Genomic DNA, 15,145 nt, shown 5'->3' with positions numbered 1-15,145 from the left:
AAGAGGTGATACAGAACGCACTGCCCAGCTCTTAGTAGTTACACTTGTAGCAGCAGCAGCAAGGGTTCTCCTATGAGTGGTGAAGATGCATTGAGTAAGTACCCACAGAATACCAGGGACAGTGAGAAAGACTTGTGACAGATCACCTCTACCACTCTCAATCTGCTCTACAGGTGAAACACTGGAGGTCAGCAAGGTTAAGAAACTTTTTCAAGCTCACAAAATTATAAGTAGCTTTGTTAGGAATCAAACACAGATCTGAACTAAAATAGTAGGAACTGATTGCCTGATATCTTTTGGCAAACATGGGTGGGTGAGTTCCTTATTTTATCAGCTTGCCCTGGCCCAAATCCCAACTGCCCCAAACCCATTGGGACCTCCCAGGACTTGTCTGAACTCTGGAAAAGGCCCTTTGCCATCATAGCTTGTTAGGAGTATCTGGTTTGCACAAGCAGACTCACGACTGGTGGCTGGCTGGGCCTTACTTTATTCACGTAAGTACGTCACCTGTCTATAATTTATAAAGTTCCTCTGTGCAGGTGATTCCAGGGTGTGCTTTAGGGAACTCTCCACTAGCCTTCTTATTTTCATGTTACATTTTCATGACCCCCTAGGGGTTTTAATTGGAAAGAGTGCATGAAGAATTAGAGCATAAGTTTTCCTCCTCTCCTGCCTTAGTTCTTAAAACTGATCACAGAATTTTTATTATATTTCTAGCCTTTTATTTCTCTTCATTATTTTGAGACAGAAATGCCTGGGAAGCCAATAATAATTGTATAACAATAATTGTAATAATCATAATAATAAGCCTCCCCATAATTTATCTTCATAAGAGTAAGCCAGAAAACAATTTAGGGGGAAAAAAAGACAGTCTGGGAATTTAAACAACTTTAAATAAGGCATTAGCACAAAGTTGCTTTTCTAATATCCACAGGAGGGCAAGTGACAAGATGCATTTACTTCTGAGAAGAAACATAATTGGCTGATAAGGGTTTCCATTAGCAATTTCAATGCATATGGTCCTAATCTTGCAGAAATCACTTACCTTTGATTGCTCTGGAAATCCAATCAGGATAACAATAAGATGGTCTGCAATATGGGAACCTGCATCCAGAGGTATGGGGAGGCAGGGAGAGGAGGCATTCGGACACACTGCATTATGAGTGAGGGAACCCAGAAGCAGCCACGACAGCAGACGGATGTGGGAGACACACTCGATGAATTCTTTAGGTCTGTTAGAGAAGAAGATGTGTTAAAGATGAGTTTATGTTTTCTGTTTTGTTGGATGCACAATGAATGTTTATTGAAGGAAGAGATTAAAAATGTGGTCTTGCCAGCAACTACATAAAATAAAACACCAAGGTGATAGAATGTCAATCAAATGATGCATCTGTTTTCTTGTTTTCCACTCTAATCCTGAAGCTTAACTTCTTGAGCAAAGAGCAGCCATTGGTAGCACAGGATTAAGTATCATTCCTCTGTGGCCTGGCTGCCTCTGACCTGCTTCTTTTTGAACCCTTTCCTTTCTTCTCATCAGAAGGTTCTTCTCTGACATCCTCACTAGAAGTAGGGAACAGAGGAGCAGACTACACCTAGCTGCACGGATTTCTGCTCAGTTTTCCCCTCCTGCTCTCCTCACCACCCCTATCCTTTCCTCTACAGGAAGGCGGACCGTGCAAAACAGCAGGCTCAGGTCTGCTCTGAGTTCCCAAGGAAACCAGCCCATATGTGCCTCTCCTCACGCCCCCACTAGAGGCAGGGGCAGGGGCTTGCACCTCCTGGCACTATTTCATCCCTGCAGTCACTTGGTTCCAGTCAGAAGCTAAGCTATGACTATGGGGTCCAAGCCAAGGCCACTGTGAGTGCTGGAAATGTATCGATGGAATTATTTCACTAGTTGAAACTGAGCTAAAGTGGAGATTCTGTTTTAAGTTTTCATCCACAAGGATGATGGAGGTTTTTGTAATGTACAAGGGCAAGTTTCTTACAAAGTGCTCAAAGGTCAGCAAGTAAGTATGGGGCGGGACCCTGATTTCCATCTTCCTAACCAATCAGATTTTACTCTCATTACTCTTCATTGCATTCACAAGCTCTGGATGAGCCCCAGGACCTCAGGGGCATCTCCTGCCTTGTCTTCCCTTATCCCTAAAATAACAAGGGTCTCACCCTTGCTGCATTGCAGAAGGAGGGTGGTAGAGCCAAGGCAGATAGCGAATCACAGCTTTGTTATCTCTGTGGTTGCCCCGGGAGATTTCCATAGCAGCAATCTGAGCCAGGCCAACTTTGAGGTGCCCACCAAACGTATCTTCATGCAGAGGCTGGGAGCACGTCTTCATGTGGCTCTGCAAAACCAAATGATATTCTGTAACTTTGGCAGATGGCTGGAGACATTTGAGGCACTCTTCAAACATCAGGTGGTCCTTTCGCCCTCCCATCACCACTTGGAGCCCACAACCTGCTTAGCCTTGAGTGGTTTCACATTGCTTTATAGACAAGGGGGGAATGGTTCCTCAGCAGGGCCTGTACAGTCGGAATAAGGGACTTCTGCAGCCTCCACATCCCACCTTCATCCACTCTGAGTTGCAGCTGCCCTGGCCCTGCTATTGCCCACTGCTGTTCCTCTGCCTGAAACACTGCCCCTGCCCTTCTCAACCATTTATTCACATTTTAGCTTTAGTTACTTCCCCTAGGAAGCCTTCCCTGAATTCCTTGGCTGGTCCATGCCACTGTCCACCGCTTCTTCATAGCAGTTGTGAGTCATAATTTTAGTTGGTTTGTGTGAAATGTTCATTAAATTTGGCCTTCTAGCAAACTATAAATTAAATGGGGCAGCTACTATGTCTGTTTTCACTCACCATGGCAACCCCAATGCCAAAAACAGTGCAAGACACATTATAGGTGCTCAATACATATTTCTAAATTAATTTTGAAAGTTTATGCTCAGTGTGGCTTAATGGAAAAAGCACACTGAACTGGGACTTGAGACCCAGTCCTGGTTCTGTCCTAACTAGCTACATGGCCTCCGGGAAGCCACTTGCCACTTGACCTTTCTGATCTGTTTCCTAATATGCAAGGTCAGATGGTTGGATTATGTCTATAGTTCCCAACCTTTTAATCATCATGGATCTTTCTTAATATTTTTAAAAAATATCTGCAAAACAAGCTTAAAATGCTTGAGTGATAATTGTTTTCTCTTCTTTATGCATCAATGTAATTTAAGTATAGGTGCCTGGATTCAGCAATCAGTAACCAGCATGTGACCAAAAGGTAAGGGAGTTTTCTTAAAAATGACTGGGTTTAGACATGGTGAGAAATTTTCAAGTTTTTTTAAAATTATAATTATTAGTGCATGTTAATTGCACAAAGTAGTGGGTTTCATTGCACGAATTTAACATATGCATGTAACATACTTTGATAGTATCCACCCTCCCTGTTTCCCTGTCTCTCCTCCCCTCTCACCTCCCCTGATCCCCTCCCACCTATCTAATAGTTCCCCTCCTACTTTCATGTCATTCCTTATTTTTCTTCTCTACATAACACATGATGGGCTTAACTTTTGATTCTCCTTTTCACCTAACACTTGCAAATTTATCACTGTACCAAGAAACACTGATGATCTAAGCAGTGTCTAAAAATTGAGTTCAGAGAAGAAGGAACCACATTTTTGGCTGCTGAACTTCTTGGATCACCAGGTTCCTGTTTATCAAAAAGAAATCATTTTGTGCTAGATTGCAATTTGGCTGCTCTTTGGATCATGTTTGAATCCAAACATCTGCTCTCCGTTCAGGGCCTTCCTCAAATCTCTCAGACTATTAATCTTTTGGCCCCCTGGTTGAATCATGGCAGAGAAGTGGACCCACATCAGTGATTCATTCCACCCTGTAAAACAATCAATAAACTTAACTTCACTGAGATTTTGTCCATATACAAATTAAATTTTGTTCTCTCCCCCTTCTTTAATTAGTTTCTTGAGGAAGATAACTTCAATTGCAGATAAAAATAATAAATGGCTTATGTTTGCATAATGTGCTACCACTTAGGATATTCTCTTTGCATACATTATTTTACATAAGCCTTATAACAATCAGACAAGGGAAGTATCGTAGACTTGCTTTGCAAATGAGGAAACTGAAGTTCCAGGTAGTTAAATGGCTCCATGTGGCACAGTGAAAGGAGACTGGATGGGGAGTCACAACAGCCTTAGGTTCAACTACTTAGCACTGTCACCTTGATTGGAGTGCTACATCAAACCAAGCCTCAGTTTTTCAATTTGTAAAATGGGGCTAATACTGTAATAGGGACATTGTGAAAATTGAATAGATGGCAAAAATAAAGGTGTGTGCAAAGCTGATGTCATATGAATATCATTTCTTCTTTGCTTCTTTTGCAGAACTGGACCCTAGTTCTTCAGGCTCATTTAACAATGTCCCAACTGCCTCCATAGGAAGCAGTAAATTCCCATATGGTCTGTTTAATCCTTTAAAAGGTCTCTGCATTTAGTGAATCTAAGAGGGGTGGTGGGGTCCTACCTTCAGTCTGGTCAGCGTGTGCATGTCTGCCATGAAGTCCAGCACTTCACCAATGGACTGCCGCACACACTCCATCGCTGCGGTCCCACACTGAAACACAAGCACATGGCTGGCCACGGCTGCGTATCTGCCTGTCCCACTCCAGCTGCACCCTCCTTGCTAAGGAGCTGTTGCATTTTCTGGATTTCTGACTCACTCCACCACTCGGTTTAGTTTGTGATTATCTGGCCATGGTACGATAGAAATTACTAAAAGGTTTGTGGCAGAGAGTAAAGACACAGGGGAGTCTATGAGGGGCAGGGTTAAATGCTGTTTCACCGGTTAGTGAAACTGATTTTTGCTTGCTTATTTTTAAGCTGGTCTATACACACAAATCAACCTGCGTAATGCCATTATCACCCCAAAACTGTTAAAACTTTATCACTCTGGGGAAATCTTAAATGCAAGTAAAATGTGTTATGAAATTCCACCACCAGAATCTTGAGTCGCTTCATGTATGCATGTATATATATATATACAGGCATATTGCTAAATATGTATATATAAACATTGTTTTGCTGACTCGAAAATTCTTATATTCAAGTCAAGTCACTTACAATTTAACTCTGTGTACATATTTGGGGCACTATTGAATAGATCCAGGTATCCATGCCAAGTTCTTGTTAGGATAGATAAGAGAAAAAAACAAAAATGATCACCTTCTCCACATACCTGAAGTATGTTGGGGAACTTTTAAAGGAAAAGAAAGCATGTTTGTGTTTGAGATTATTAAACAGCAGAGACCTGCCTTCTCAGGGAAAATGCACCAAATTTAGGATTATAAGCAAAGCAAAGGAAAATGAACAGACAGGCTGCTACATCAAAGCTGTATGAGAGAACCCACACATCAGGCTGGGTATAATGTGGATCGAAAGCAGGCAGCTTTGAAGCCGTATGAATACTATGCTAAGGGCCTCTCCTGGCTTTCTTTAGGAAAATCTGGAACATTATATACTTAACTAGCTCACCCAGTGGCTCTCATTTTCCCATATTCATGTAAATCTGCACAGCACTGAACTATATCACCTCCTCTCTCTTCTAGAATGTTACGCTTGTCAGTTCTTCTGACAGGATAACAAACAGTAAAATAAGGCCAGTGGCAGTCTGTCAGAGTGTTTTCCAAGCATTTCATATGTTCTAAGGTTTTCTTCTTTTAATTTGAATCAAGTGAAGGAATTATAAAAGGTTATTGTGTTCCTGCTTTTGCAATATGAATCCTTCAGTGCAAGAAGGATTTCCCTCTGGTTTATTCCATTTTCTTTGACCTTTCACATGTCATGCAAATAGAAGCATGGACTCTGTTCTTGAATTTCTTGAAAGGGATTTGTTTCTTTCATAAGCAGTATTTTATACCAGTTCAACTAGGCAAATGTCACGGAAAGTAATTACTAGGAGCATTATTCAATATTCGCTTTTTAAGTCTGAATCTCAAGAAATGAGAGCAAAGACTTTACTATTATATAGGTATTTTGTTCTAGAGACAGCAACTATTTCCAGTAAAAGTCTTAAAATCCACTTTGTAGTCAGGATGTAGGGAGCCAGCTATATGCACAAAACAAAACAGATAATTCACAACCCCTCTTTTTTTACTTTGTAATGCAGTAGTATAACTTAGATGTGTTATTTTAAAAATCAAAACAGAACGTAAGGAGTCAAGCTCCATTTGCTTCAGAAGGCCCATATTTATTTCAATAGGAAAATTATGAAAAAGAAGTGGAAAATGTCCTCTAACCTCAAACACAAGGACTGAAGGAAAGCATTTGCAAGGCTTCTTCAAAAAATATTTGACTTTTAAAGTTGCATTTCCTAATCATAGAAGTAACGCATGCTCATTGTAGAAAATTTGTAAAATACAAGTTACTAAAAAGAACAATTAAAATCACTGTAATTCTAATTCTTGTTCTCCACCTCTTTGGAAACTACAGTTAATATTTTCTTTCAAGTTTCCTGAAGCCATATAATAAGCACACATATGCATAATTTTTGTAAGATTGAAATAAAATTTTTCTAACTTGCTCTTTAATTAAATCCATCACAAGCATTTTCCAATTACATATTCTTTGAAACTTTGATTTGGTAGCCCCATTATAATAGTCAGGTGTACCTTACTTTATTAAACAACACCCTAATATTGAACATTTATATTTGTTTCCATATTTTTGCTATTTTAAGGGATGCTTTGCTACATATATCTGCATATAAATATTTTGGTGCATATTTATTTTTTCAAACATGCTCCTAGAAGTAGCTTATTAAACTGCACTCTAGTGGAGGTTGGTTTCACTACCACCAACAGCTAAAAAGAATGCTTGTTTTACTTTGCCGTCAATAAGTTTAATCATTAAGAAAAATCTGGGGTGGGGATATAAATCAGAAGGACCAGTCACAAGGTACAAAACATCCTTACGCAAGATAAATAAGCCTAGAGCTCTACTGGGCGGCACAGTGCCTACCAGATACTTAGAATTTGTCACAAGGGTTGATCTTACATTAAGTGTTCTTATCACTAAAAAGAAACAAGTAAATAAATGGGGACCTGACAGATAAGCACAGATTGTGCTGTGATGGGTCCACAGGTGTGTTCCATCTTCAATCATCAAGCTGCATACATTAAGGATGCAATGCTCTTTATATACATTCTCCCCCCAGTGATTTTTACCCTCCCCTTAAAGTGACTTTTTTTTTTGAAAGAAAAATCTACTGAATTACTAGCTGATTTTAATTTTTATATTTTTAAGTATTTAAATATTTTATTTTGCTTTACTTTATTTAGATCTTATTAATTTATAATTCACTGATTACAAGTAAGGGTAATAGGTTCCTTTTAAATGGTTTATTCACTGGTCCCTGGAAAGGTTCTATATGTGAATCCTACAACTGCTGCTTTTTGGTTCTTACTGGATATTTGCCTTTTACTTACTGATTTCAATAAACCTTTACATATTAGGGCTTTTTAAAAAAACTATCATATAGGTAGTAAATATTGAGTTCTAAAGTTAATCAATAAGGAACACTGAGGGTAGCAGAGGGGCCAGCCACTTCCCAGAGTCACTTTTCTTCTTCCTTGCCATACAACTAGACCACATTTCCTACCTCTCTGGCTGTTAGCTGTGGTCATGTGACTGGGTTCCAGCCAATAGCATGTGAGTAGAAGAAACAGGCACTTCTAGGCCCAACCCATGAACATATTCCATGGACCACATTCTCTTGCCTTTCTCCAACTACCAGGGAACTGCAGAAGGCTACAGACAATGGAAGAAACCTGATCCCCAAGCATTCGAGTGGTAGTTCCTTTCCCTTGTCATTGGTGTACTTATTTAAATTTCACATGAGCAAACAATAAGTTTCTTTGGTGTTAAGTTGCTGGGAGTTGGAATTTTATCACATATCATCTTTCATTACCTAACTAGTATCAAAACTAGTATTAAAAACACTGTATAATAATTCTATTTCAGAAATCTATGATAAAGAAATAATCCAAAATAGACAAAGATTTATACACAAAGGTGTTCATTGCATAACACTTAATTCATTGCACGACAATTAATTACAATTGCAGAAATAATGAAAGTATCCAACAAACGGCAATGTTTGTTAATATTATTCTTAATATATATTATATGCAACTAAATTCACTCCTCACTTACTATATGGCTGGCACTGTGCTAAAATCTTTACATGCATTATTTCAGTCTCAGTGTATACATCCCAGTTACAACTCATAATACATATAATGCAAATCGAAGAATCACAGATTAAATAACTCTCAGAAAATCACATAGTGAGTAAAGGCAGGCCTCAAACCCTGGTGTGACTCTAAAGCCTACACTCATAACCACTATTTTATGAAATAAAAAATGCAGACAATTAATTTGGTCAGGACTTACTCCAGGGACAGAGGCTATCATCTGCTTGCTCAGGATTGTTGACTCAGCTAGTTTGGTTCCAGCATCTGCACAAATAAACTAAGAAAGAAACGAAAGGACACGTGTTTTTAAGAGTATTTGGACAGTAATAAGTAATTTGTAATTTTATTAAAATGGCTTAAACTCATTAGTGTTTTCTTTCATGACAGTCTGCCCTGGATACCTCAGTTAATCATGTTAATCAGACAGTTCATTCCTATAAGCATAGAAATGGCATGAGTGTGCAGATTTTACTTTGCCCAGAAAGCCAAGTAGTACTGAAATGGTACATTCAATCATGAAAGAAATAAAAGATGTCAGCATTGTCAGAGTTACTCTGGAGTCAATCTATTTATTCTCCCCGCAACCCCCTGCCCCAGAGGCACTTGAACCCAGGGGCACTCTACCACTGAGTTACATTCCCACCCTTTTTATTTAAAGACAGGGTCTCACTAAGTTGCCCAGGCTGGCCTTGAACTTGCAATCCTCCTGCCTCATCCCCCTAAGTCACTCCTTCTATTTATCTGAAGCACTTCTTGGCAGTTATTGTTAGCACAGTTTCATAGATTTTCATGACGTCTGTCATGGTGCCAGCCATATAGTAAATGAGGAGTGAATTTAGTTGCATATATTATTTATTAAGAATAATATTAACAAACATTGCCATTTGTTGGATACTTTCATTTTCTGCAGTATGTACTCAGAGTGAAAATAGAAGGTCAGCCTCAGAGTTGGTGCTCCACCTGTTTCATCCCCTCCAAGGTCCCTCAGTGTCTTGTCTTCTTCCCTCCACCTCATTCACATGTCTCCTCTGGGCTGAGAATGACCCCAGTCCTGCTCCACACACCCACAGGGCTTTGCACATGTCCATTGCAACAGCCATCACATTAGACTGCAGCGACCTAAGAGTCTGTTTCTCAGCCGGCCATGAGCTTGTCAAAACCCTGGCACTAGCCAGTGCCTAGCATCCCAGAGGGGTTCAGGAAGAGTTTAAGAAATAAGTCAATTAATCAACTATGAATTGAGATCATATTGAAGGTGGATTTGCCAGACTACAATTGATTTGCTTCCTTACAGATTTTGGCAGGTGTTTCTCACTTAATGTAACATCCAACTATTTACTTATGGTTTTTGGAAAGAAGTTAAACAAGATCTGAGAAGTTGACTATGAGTTATTAACTACTGTTTGATTTCTCTTTCTTGGCCTTTGGCCAGTGACCCTGCAACTTTGGGATCTGAAAGTGCTGCTATGCATAATTCAGAAGCTCTGAAGTTTTCACAGCAATAGCGCTTCCTTCTCATCCAAGCAGAAGACACAGGGAAACTGGACAGTTCAAGACCACAAGTGCAGCCAGGCAGGTTCCATCCCTGTCAAACTGGGAGGAGTAACACAGACTGGGGTCACACAAAAAATTTCAGGGAGGCCTGATGAGCAGCTGTAGATCAAGGGAACAGAAACCAGTATATTGTCGGCTAATCGGGGCTCCAAGTCTAAGTACTATTCATCAGCAGCAGGTTTGGGCTAACAAGGTGGAGCTCTAAGCCTTCCAAGGCAAGGAGCCCTGAGAATTCTTGTATAATGGCTAAGAACTGGCCTTCAAGTAGGGGATACATGGTCCTTCATGAAAGGTGTTTAGGTACAGGTAACCAAGCTAGGGGCAGAGGGCAGCAGGCAGCACCATCCTGGGAGGTGCATGACAGAAGTGAATAGCAGATCTCCTTATTAACATTCTGTCGTTTCCATTTGCCTCAAATATTGTTACAGAAAATGAGGAATCTATTAGGCCAGCTACTCGGAATGTGGAAAAGAAAGTAGCAACTGGGGTTACGCTGGAAATGCCTAAAAATTTCCATTATGTTATCCAGGTATGCTTATGTCTTTTCACCTAACTCGAATTTATTCTAATTGCTGTTTAAGAAAAAGTGACTAAATCAGGTTTAAAAACTTGTGAAGTTATTAACTTTGGCCAAAACCGGTAAGTGAAAAAAATGAAACTAATACTTGATAGAAGGACAGAGTGAAAAACAGGAACACCCCAACCTGAACTCCTGGCAGACGCTGCATATTTTCACATAAAAAGTATTTTCCAAGACTATCTGAGTCTGCAATCTGAGATCAATGACTTACACCTAAGTCCCAAAATCTCTGTCAGGACATCAGCACTCATTTTAATTAATTTATTTACAATAGAAATGCAACTGTACAGCTAAGAGAGGCCACAGGGGAGACGGAGCACACATAATGCACGAGGCATGGGGTGCTCAGAGCTGTTCCTTTATGTATGGTTCAAAGTTTGGACCCCCCAAAGTGCGCTTGCATGCCTGGTGGCCCTTGACGGCAAGACAGGATCTGCAAAGAAGTAAGACATTCAAGCACCAGTGTCTGCCTTCATCAGGTGCCTTTGCCACCTGCCACTCTCAGCAAAGAAGACCAAGGGCAGCATGAGCAACTCAGCAGCATGAGAGCAGCCAGGACCTGAGGTCAAATTCAAATGTCAGGCCTGTGGTGACTTGTACAAGTCAAAATTTATTTTAAAAATCACCCTAGTAGTAATGGAGGTGCCTCAGAGAGTCTGGCATATGGAAGAGCAGAAGTACATTGACCTCCCAAATAGTCCATTCTTTTTTGTTATCAGTGTATTTTAATTCAATATATTCTTACATCATATGCAACTAAATTGATAAATCTTTGTCTTCACTTATTATGGTTGCCAACCAAAGACTGAAAAGAATTCCACCTTAACTGCATAGAATTACTCAAAGTATAGATGTGACTAAAACCAGAGTGGGGCTTAATTGCTGTAGAAGGAAGAATTCCATACTTTCAGAGAGAAATATGCCACTGAAATATGCACTCCTCCAGGAGTACAAAAGAATACAAAAGAAACATGATATCCATTATGTGTCATTACTAAATTCATTATCAAAATGATACCCAAAATAGTACCTCCACCTCTCATCCCAGAGAGTGATCAGATTATGATGAACTCAACTGATATGAACAACTCCACTCAGCAGTAACTGTGAATTAGAGACAACAGCCGTGCTGCTGCCATTCTTTGTCCTCCAGCCCACAACCAATCTATTTTTAAAAGAAAACCTTTTACCGACATGATTTCTCATAACTTGAATATGCAGGTATATCCCACAGAGTGGGAGTGGTACATGCAAATTAGCAGATTATCTACTCTTGAAACATAAAAGAGCTGGGGAAATTCATTTTGATTTGAACTTAGTTTTATGATGACTTTCAGTGGGTTATTGCTCTATTATAAATGCTCTCCTTTAATCCATCTCAAGAACAATTAGAATAACCTCTTACACATCAAATACCTATAGCAAACCAGCAGAAGAGAAATGTTGTAAGCCAAGGTAAAAAAATGTCACTAGATTTGAATTAAACAAAACATGACAGTCCATCTGTCCCAAGTGCAGATGGAGAAATGTGTCTGAGTGGTTGATCATTTTGGATTCTGAAAAGGGTCATTTTTTTTTTTTTTTTCTATTTGGTAAAATTATTTCCAGTCTCTGTGCCTCCTTTTCTTTGAAAAAACAAATCCACTGAGCATTTAAGACCACCCAACTTCACTGAAAGTATATCAACAGCAACAGCAAGCACATAACAGCAGACAACCACGAAGAGGAGGCTGGAAAATCCCCCCTGACGCCAGGCCTCCAGGCAGAATTTGCAGGAATTAAAAATAGACTGGTGATACCTGTTACTGCCTTGGAATGTTTAGGTTTGGAAGATCCCACATTCCTTGGGCAAGTGTTCCATTGCCCTATGAGGGGTTTCTGGTACTGCTAGAGTATGTGATAAACAACAAAGGTATGGCCTATCTGAGAACACCATAAGGTTCTACCTCAGTAAACACATCCCTCTACTAAGGTACGGATTAGAGAAGTTGTAGATGAAATACCCTAGTGATTCCTCACTGGGTGAAAGAATAAATGGGGACCTCAAGGCTGAAGCAACCAACTCTTCTCACGGATGGAACCAGGGTTCATGGAGTTCACTGGGGTAGTTCTTCCTCCTAATTATTATTTTCTTTTCTGTTTTCTGGTGGCATGTTCAGCTAAACAGACACACTCTACTGCCTTCAGACTGACTACTGATACCCAGGAAGAAAGCCACTGGCTGCTCCAGAACCATTCTCTGTCCATGCGGTAAGCCTAGTTATCTAGGGGCCAGAAACTGACATTGCCCATCAGTAAAGAGAAGGCTTCCCTTGAGTCCAGCCTACAGCATCTGGGCTAAGAGGAGCTATGAGAGAGCAGGCTGTCACCTCTGCCGTCTTCCAGAGAACAGCATGAGTGTCCAGGTACTGAAGGACAAGAAAAAAAGAACCAGGAAACTCATAGAAAGATGTTCTGGTCCTGAAGAGGGATACAGGTGCTCCTCCCTCACCTCAGGGAGGGACTTCCTTCCATAATTTGGAGCAGAAAAGGGAACTACTCTGTTGTTAAGGTATGCCTCCCTTCCATTCGTCTCATTAAGAATGGAAATAATTTACTCTAAGAGGTTATAGAAGAAGGATGTGTTACTTCAAAATGGCATGATGTTTAACTTTTTTTTTTTTTTTTTTTTTTTTTTTTTGCCAGAAAAGGAAGACACATTATTCACAAAGTTGTACCCTCATGGCAGAAACTCAAAATGTCTCCAAAATACCCCTCTAATCTGAATAATTTTACAACTTGACTTTAAAACTTCACAATTCAATGATATATATGTGTATACATATGTATATATGTATGTTCACATACATATTTAAAATGAAAATGTTACATTTGAAATGGAAGATGAAAATTCATAAAATACACTTAGAAGTGTCTACTTTTTGCCTTTTTTCTTCCTAAAACTAATTTGTTTTTGTTATTTATTCATCCAATTGTGATGCCATAATCACTGTTTTCATAGTTTCCTTAAGCACTGGGCAATTTAAACTGTCAGTGTTCTTTTGCTGTCTAGTGACAAGTGCTTATTATAGTTGACTAATGTACTTCATAGAAATCCAGCCCCCACCAGTTACAATGTGGGATGCCAGACCCTGGAGATCAGCCACATAGAACTGCTCTGCTCAAGATGGAGGGAAAGCTGTCTAGTGCTCACAGGAAAGCACCCTCAGGGCCCTGAAACCCACTTTGGTTTTGGGGAACACATTCACAACTGAAATGCCATCGGCATCTGCAGACACTGCCAATGCTACGCTTAAATCCCTCCTAGGCTATTTCACTAAGCCCTGGGCACCTGGTCCTCCTCCAGTGGAGACCCTGTTCATCTTTAAGGTCAGCTTTGTCAAAGTAGCTTGTACTCAAAGGTGGTGCTGTGTGCAGTTATGTGAGTAAGAGGGGCTGCTGGTAACAACCCACTGGGAGAAATCCAAAGTTTTTCTCTCCTTAGGAGCACAGATACTTTCTGATTGTGATCTTGCTTCTGTCCTCCTCCTGGGCTGTACAGTGAAAGTGGTGTATACTGAAAGAAAACCATTTTTTACTAAATATCAGGCCTATGAGGAAAACTCAATTCTGGTCCTCATGATTAGTGTCTATAGTGGGAAAGGAAGGGAACCACACAGTGGCTATCCCGTGGTAAAGGACAAGTGTTCTTCCTCCCCTTCTCTACTAGGTAAACTTGAACATCTGTGTGCCTTCCAGGTCCACATGGTCCCTTTATGACACCAATTCCTTACTCAGCACACATCTTATATTACTCTACCTGTACACTGTGTTTAAATCTTTTGTTTACATATCAACTTCACCTACTAGATTCTACAATCCTAGAGAAAAGGGACCTCAAATGGCATATTTGTCTCTTCCCCAGCATCCTGCATAGCACCTGCACATTTCAGGATTCATAATGGCTTAACATAAAACAGACGATCAATTAATCAATTAGTATTCTCTTCTCATTTATCTTTCCACATCTTGGCTCTCTGTCTACTTCCTTGATACCAAGCCCCCAATTTTCTTCAGGCATTTATCCTCTAACTGGTAGGCCAGACTCTGGAACTGGCCTTAGCGCTCATCCAGGTGAATGGAAACAGCTGTGATTTGGCTATCGGGCACTTTGTGCCATGGCCATCTGAATGATACCCTGATCCACTGTAGCTCATGGCCAAGTTTTTAAGACCAGCCTCAACTCTTGGAGCGGGAAGTAGGGTCCCACTTTACTAGATGCCTGTGGACTCCTCTAGCACTACCAGCCTGCTTGTACTCAGTCCCATCCTCATGTCATTGTCCCTAAATTTACTCCACTTCTTGCCTCAGTCTCCCCTATTGTTTGAAGCCAGTCAAGTTCTGGGCAAAACCCCAACTCCAGGTCAAAAAAGTTTGCCTGTACCCCCAAATCCTTCATGACCCAACTCAAATGCCACTTCTTCTGAAGTCCTCCCTGATTTCATACCACATGGGTGGGATCCTTCCTGCTCTCAGATTCCCCACAAACTGTTTACCTCTATCTTATGGCACTGGTCACAGCCTGTCTCAGGTTATCAAAACCTTCTCTGCCTAAGATGCTGAGTTAAGGTCACTGAGGATGCAGGAGTCCTCATAAGCAGCGCTACGCCCAAAAGCATAATGACTGCTGATTCTCCAGAGTCTGCCTGTATGTGTTCAAGTCTGTTGGCCTCAGTGGTCTTGTGAAACCCACCTATACCTTGATTGGAATCAGCA

At 40.4% G+C, this 15,145-nt stretch overlaps 1 protein-coding gene across 1 annotated transcript in view; it reads right to left on the bottom strand.

The window, feature by feature from the left end:
• Unc79 (unc-79 homolog, NALCN channel complex subunit) overlaps positions 1-15,145 on the bottom strand; it is a 252,433-nt gene that overhangs the window by 24,992 nt on the left and 212,296 nt on the right. The window contains 4 exon segments of the mRNA XM_047541641.1: positions 1,046-1,232; positions 2,167-2,342; positions 4,530-4,619; positions 8,456-8,533. Of these exon segments, the coding sequence (XP_047397597.1) occupies positions 1,046-1,232; positions 2,167-2,342; positions 4,530-4,619; positions 8,456-8,533 (531 nt within the window).

Source organism: Sciurus carolinensis, chromosome 2 (genome assembly GCF_902686445.1).
Source record: "Sciurus carolinensis chromosome 2, mSciCar1.2, whole genome shotgun sequence".
In the NCBI taxonomy this organism is placed as follows: domain Eukaryota; kingdom Metazoa; phylum Chordata; class Mammalia; order Rodentia; family Sciuridae; genus Sciurus; species Sciurus carolinensis.
Note: the sequence above shows the minus strand (reverse complement) of the source record. Positions and strands in the feature narration are given on the sequence as shown.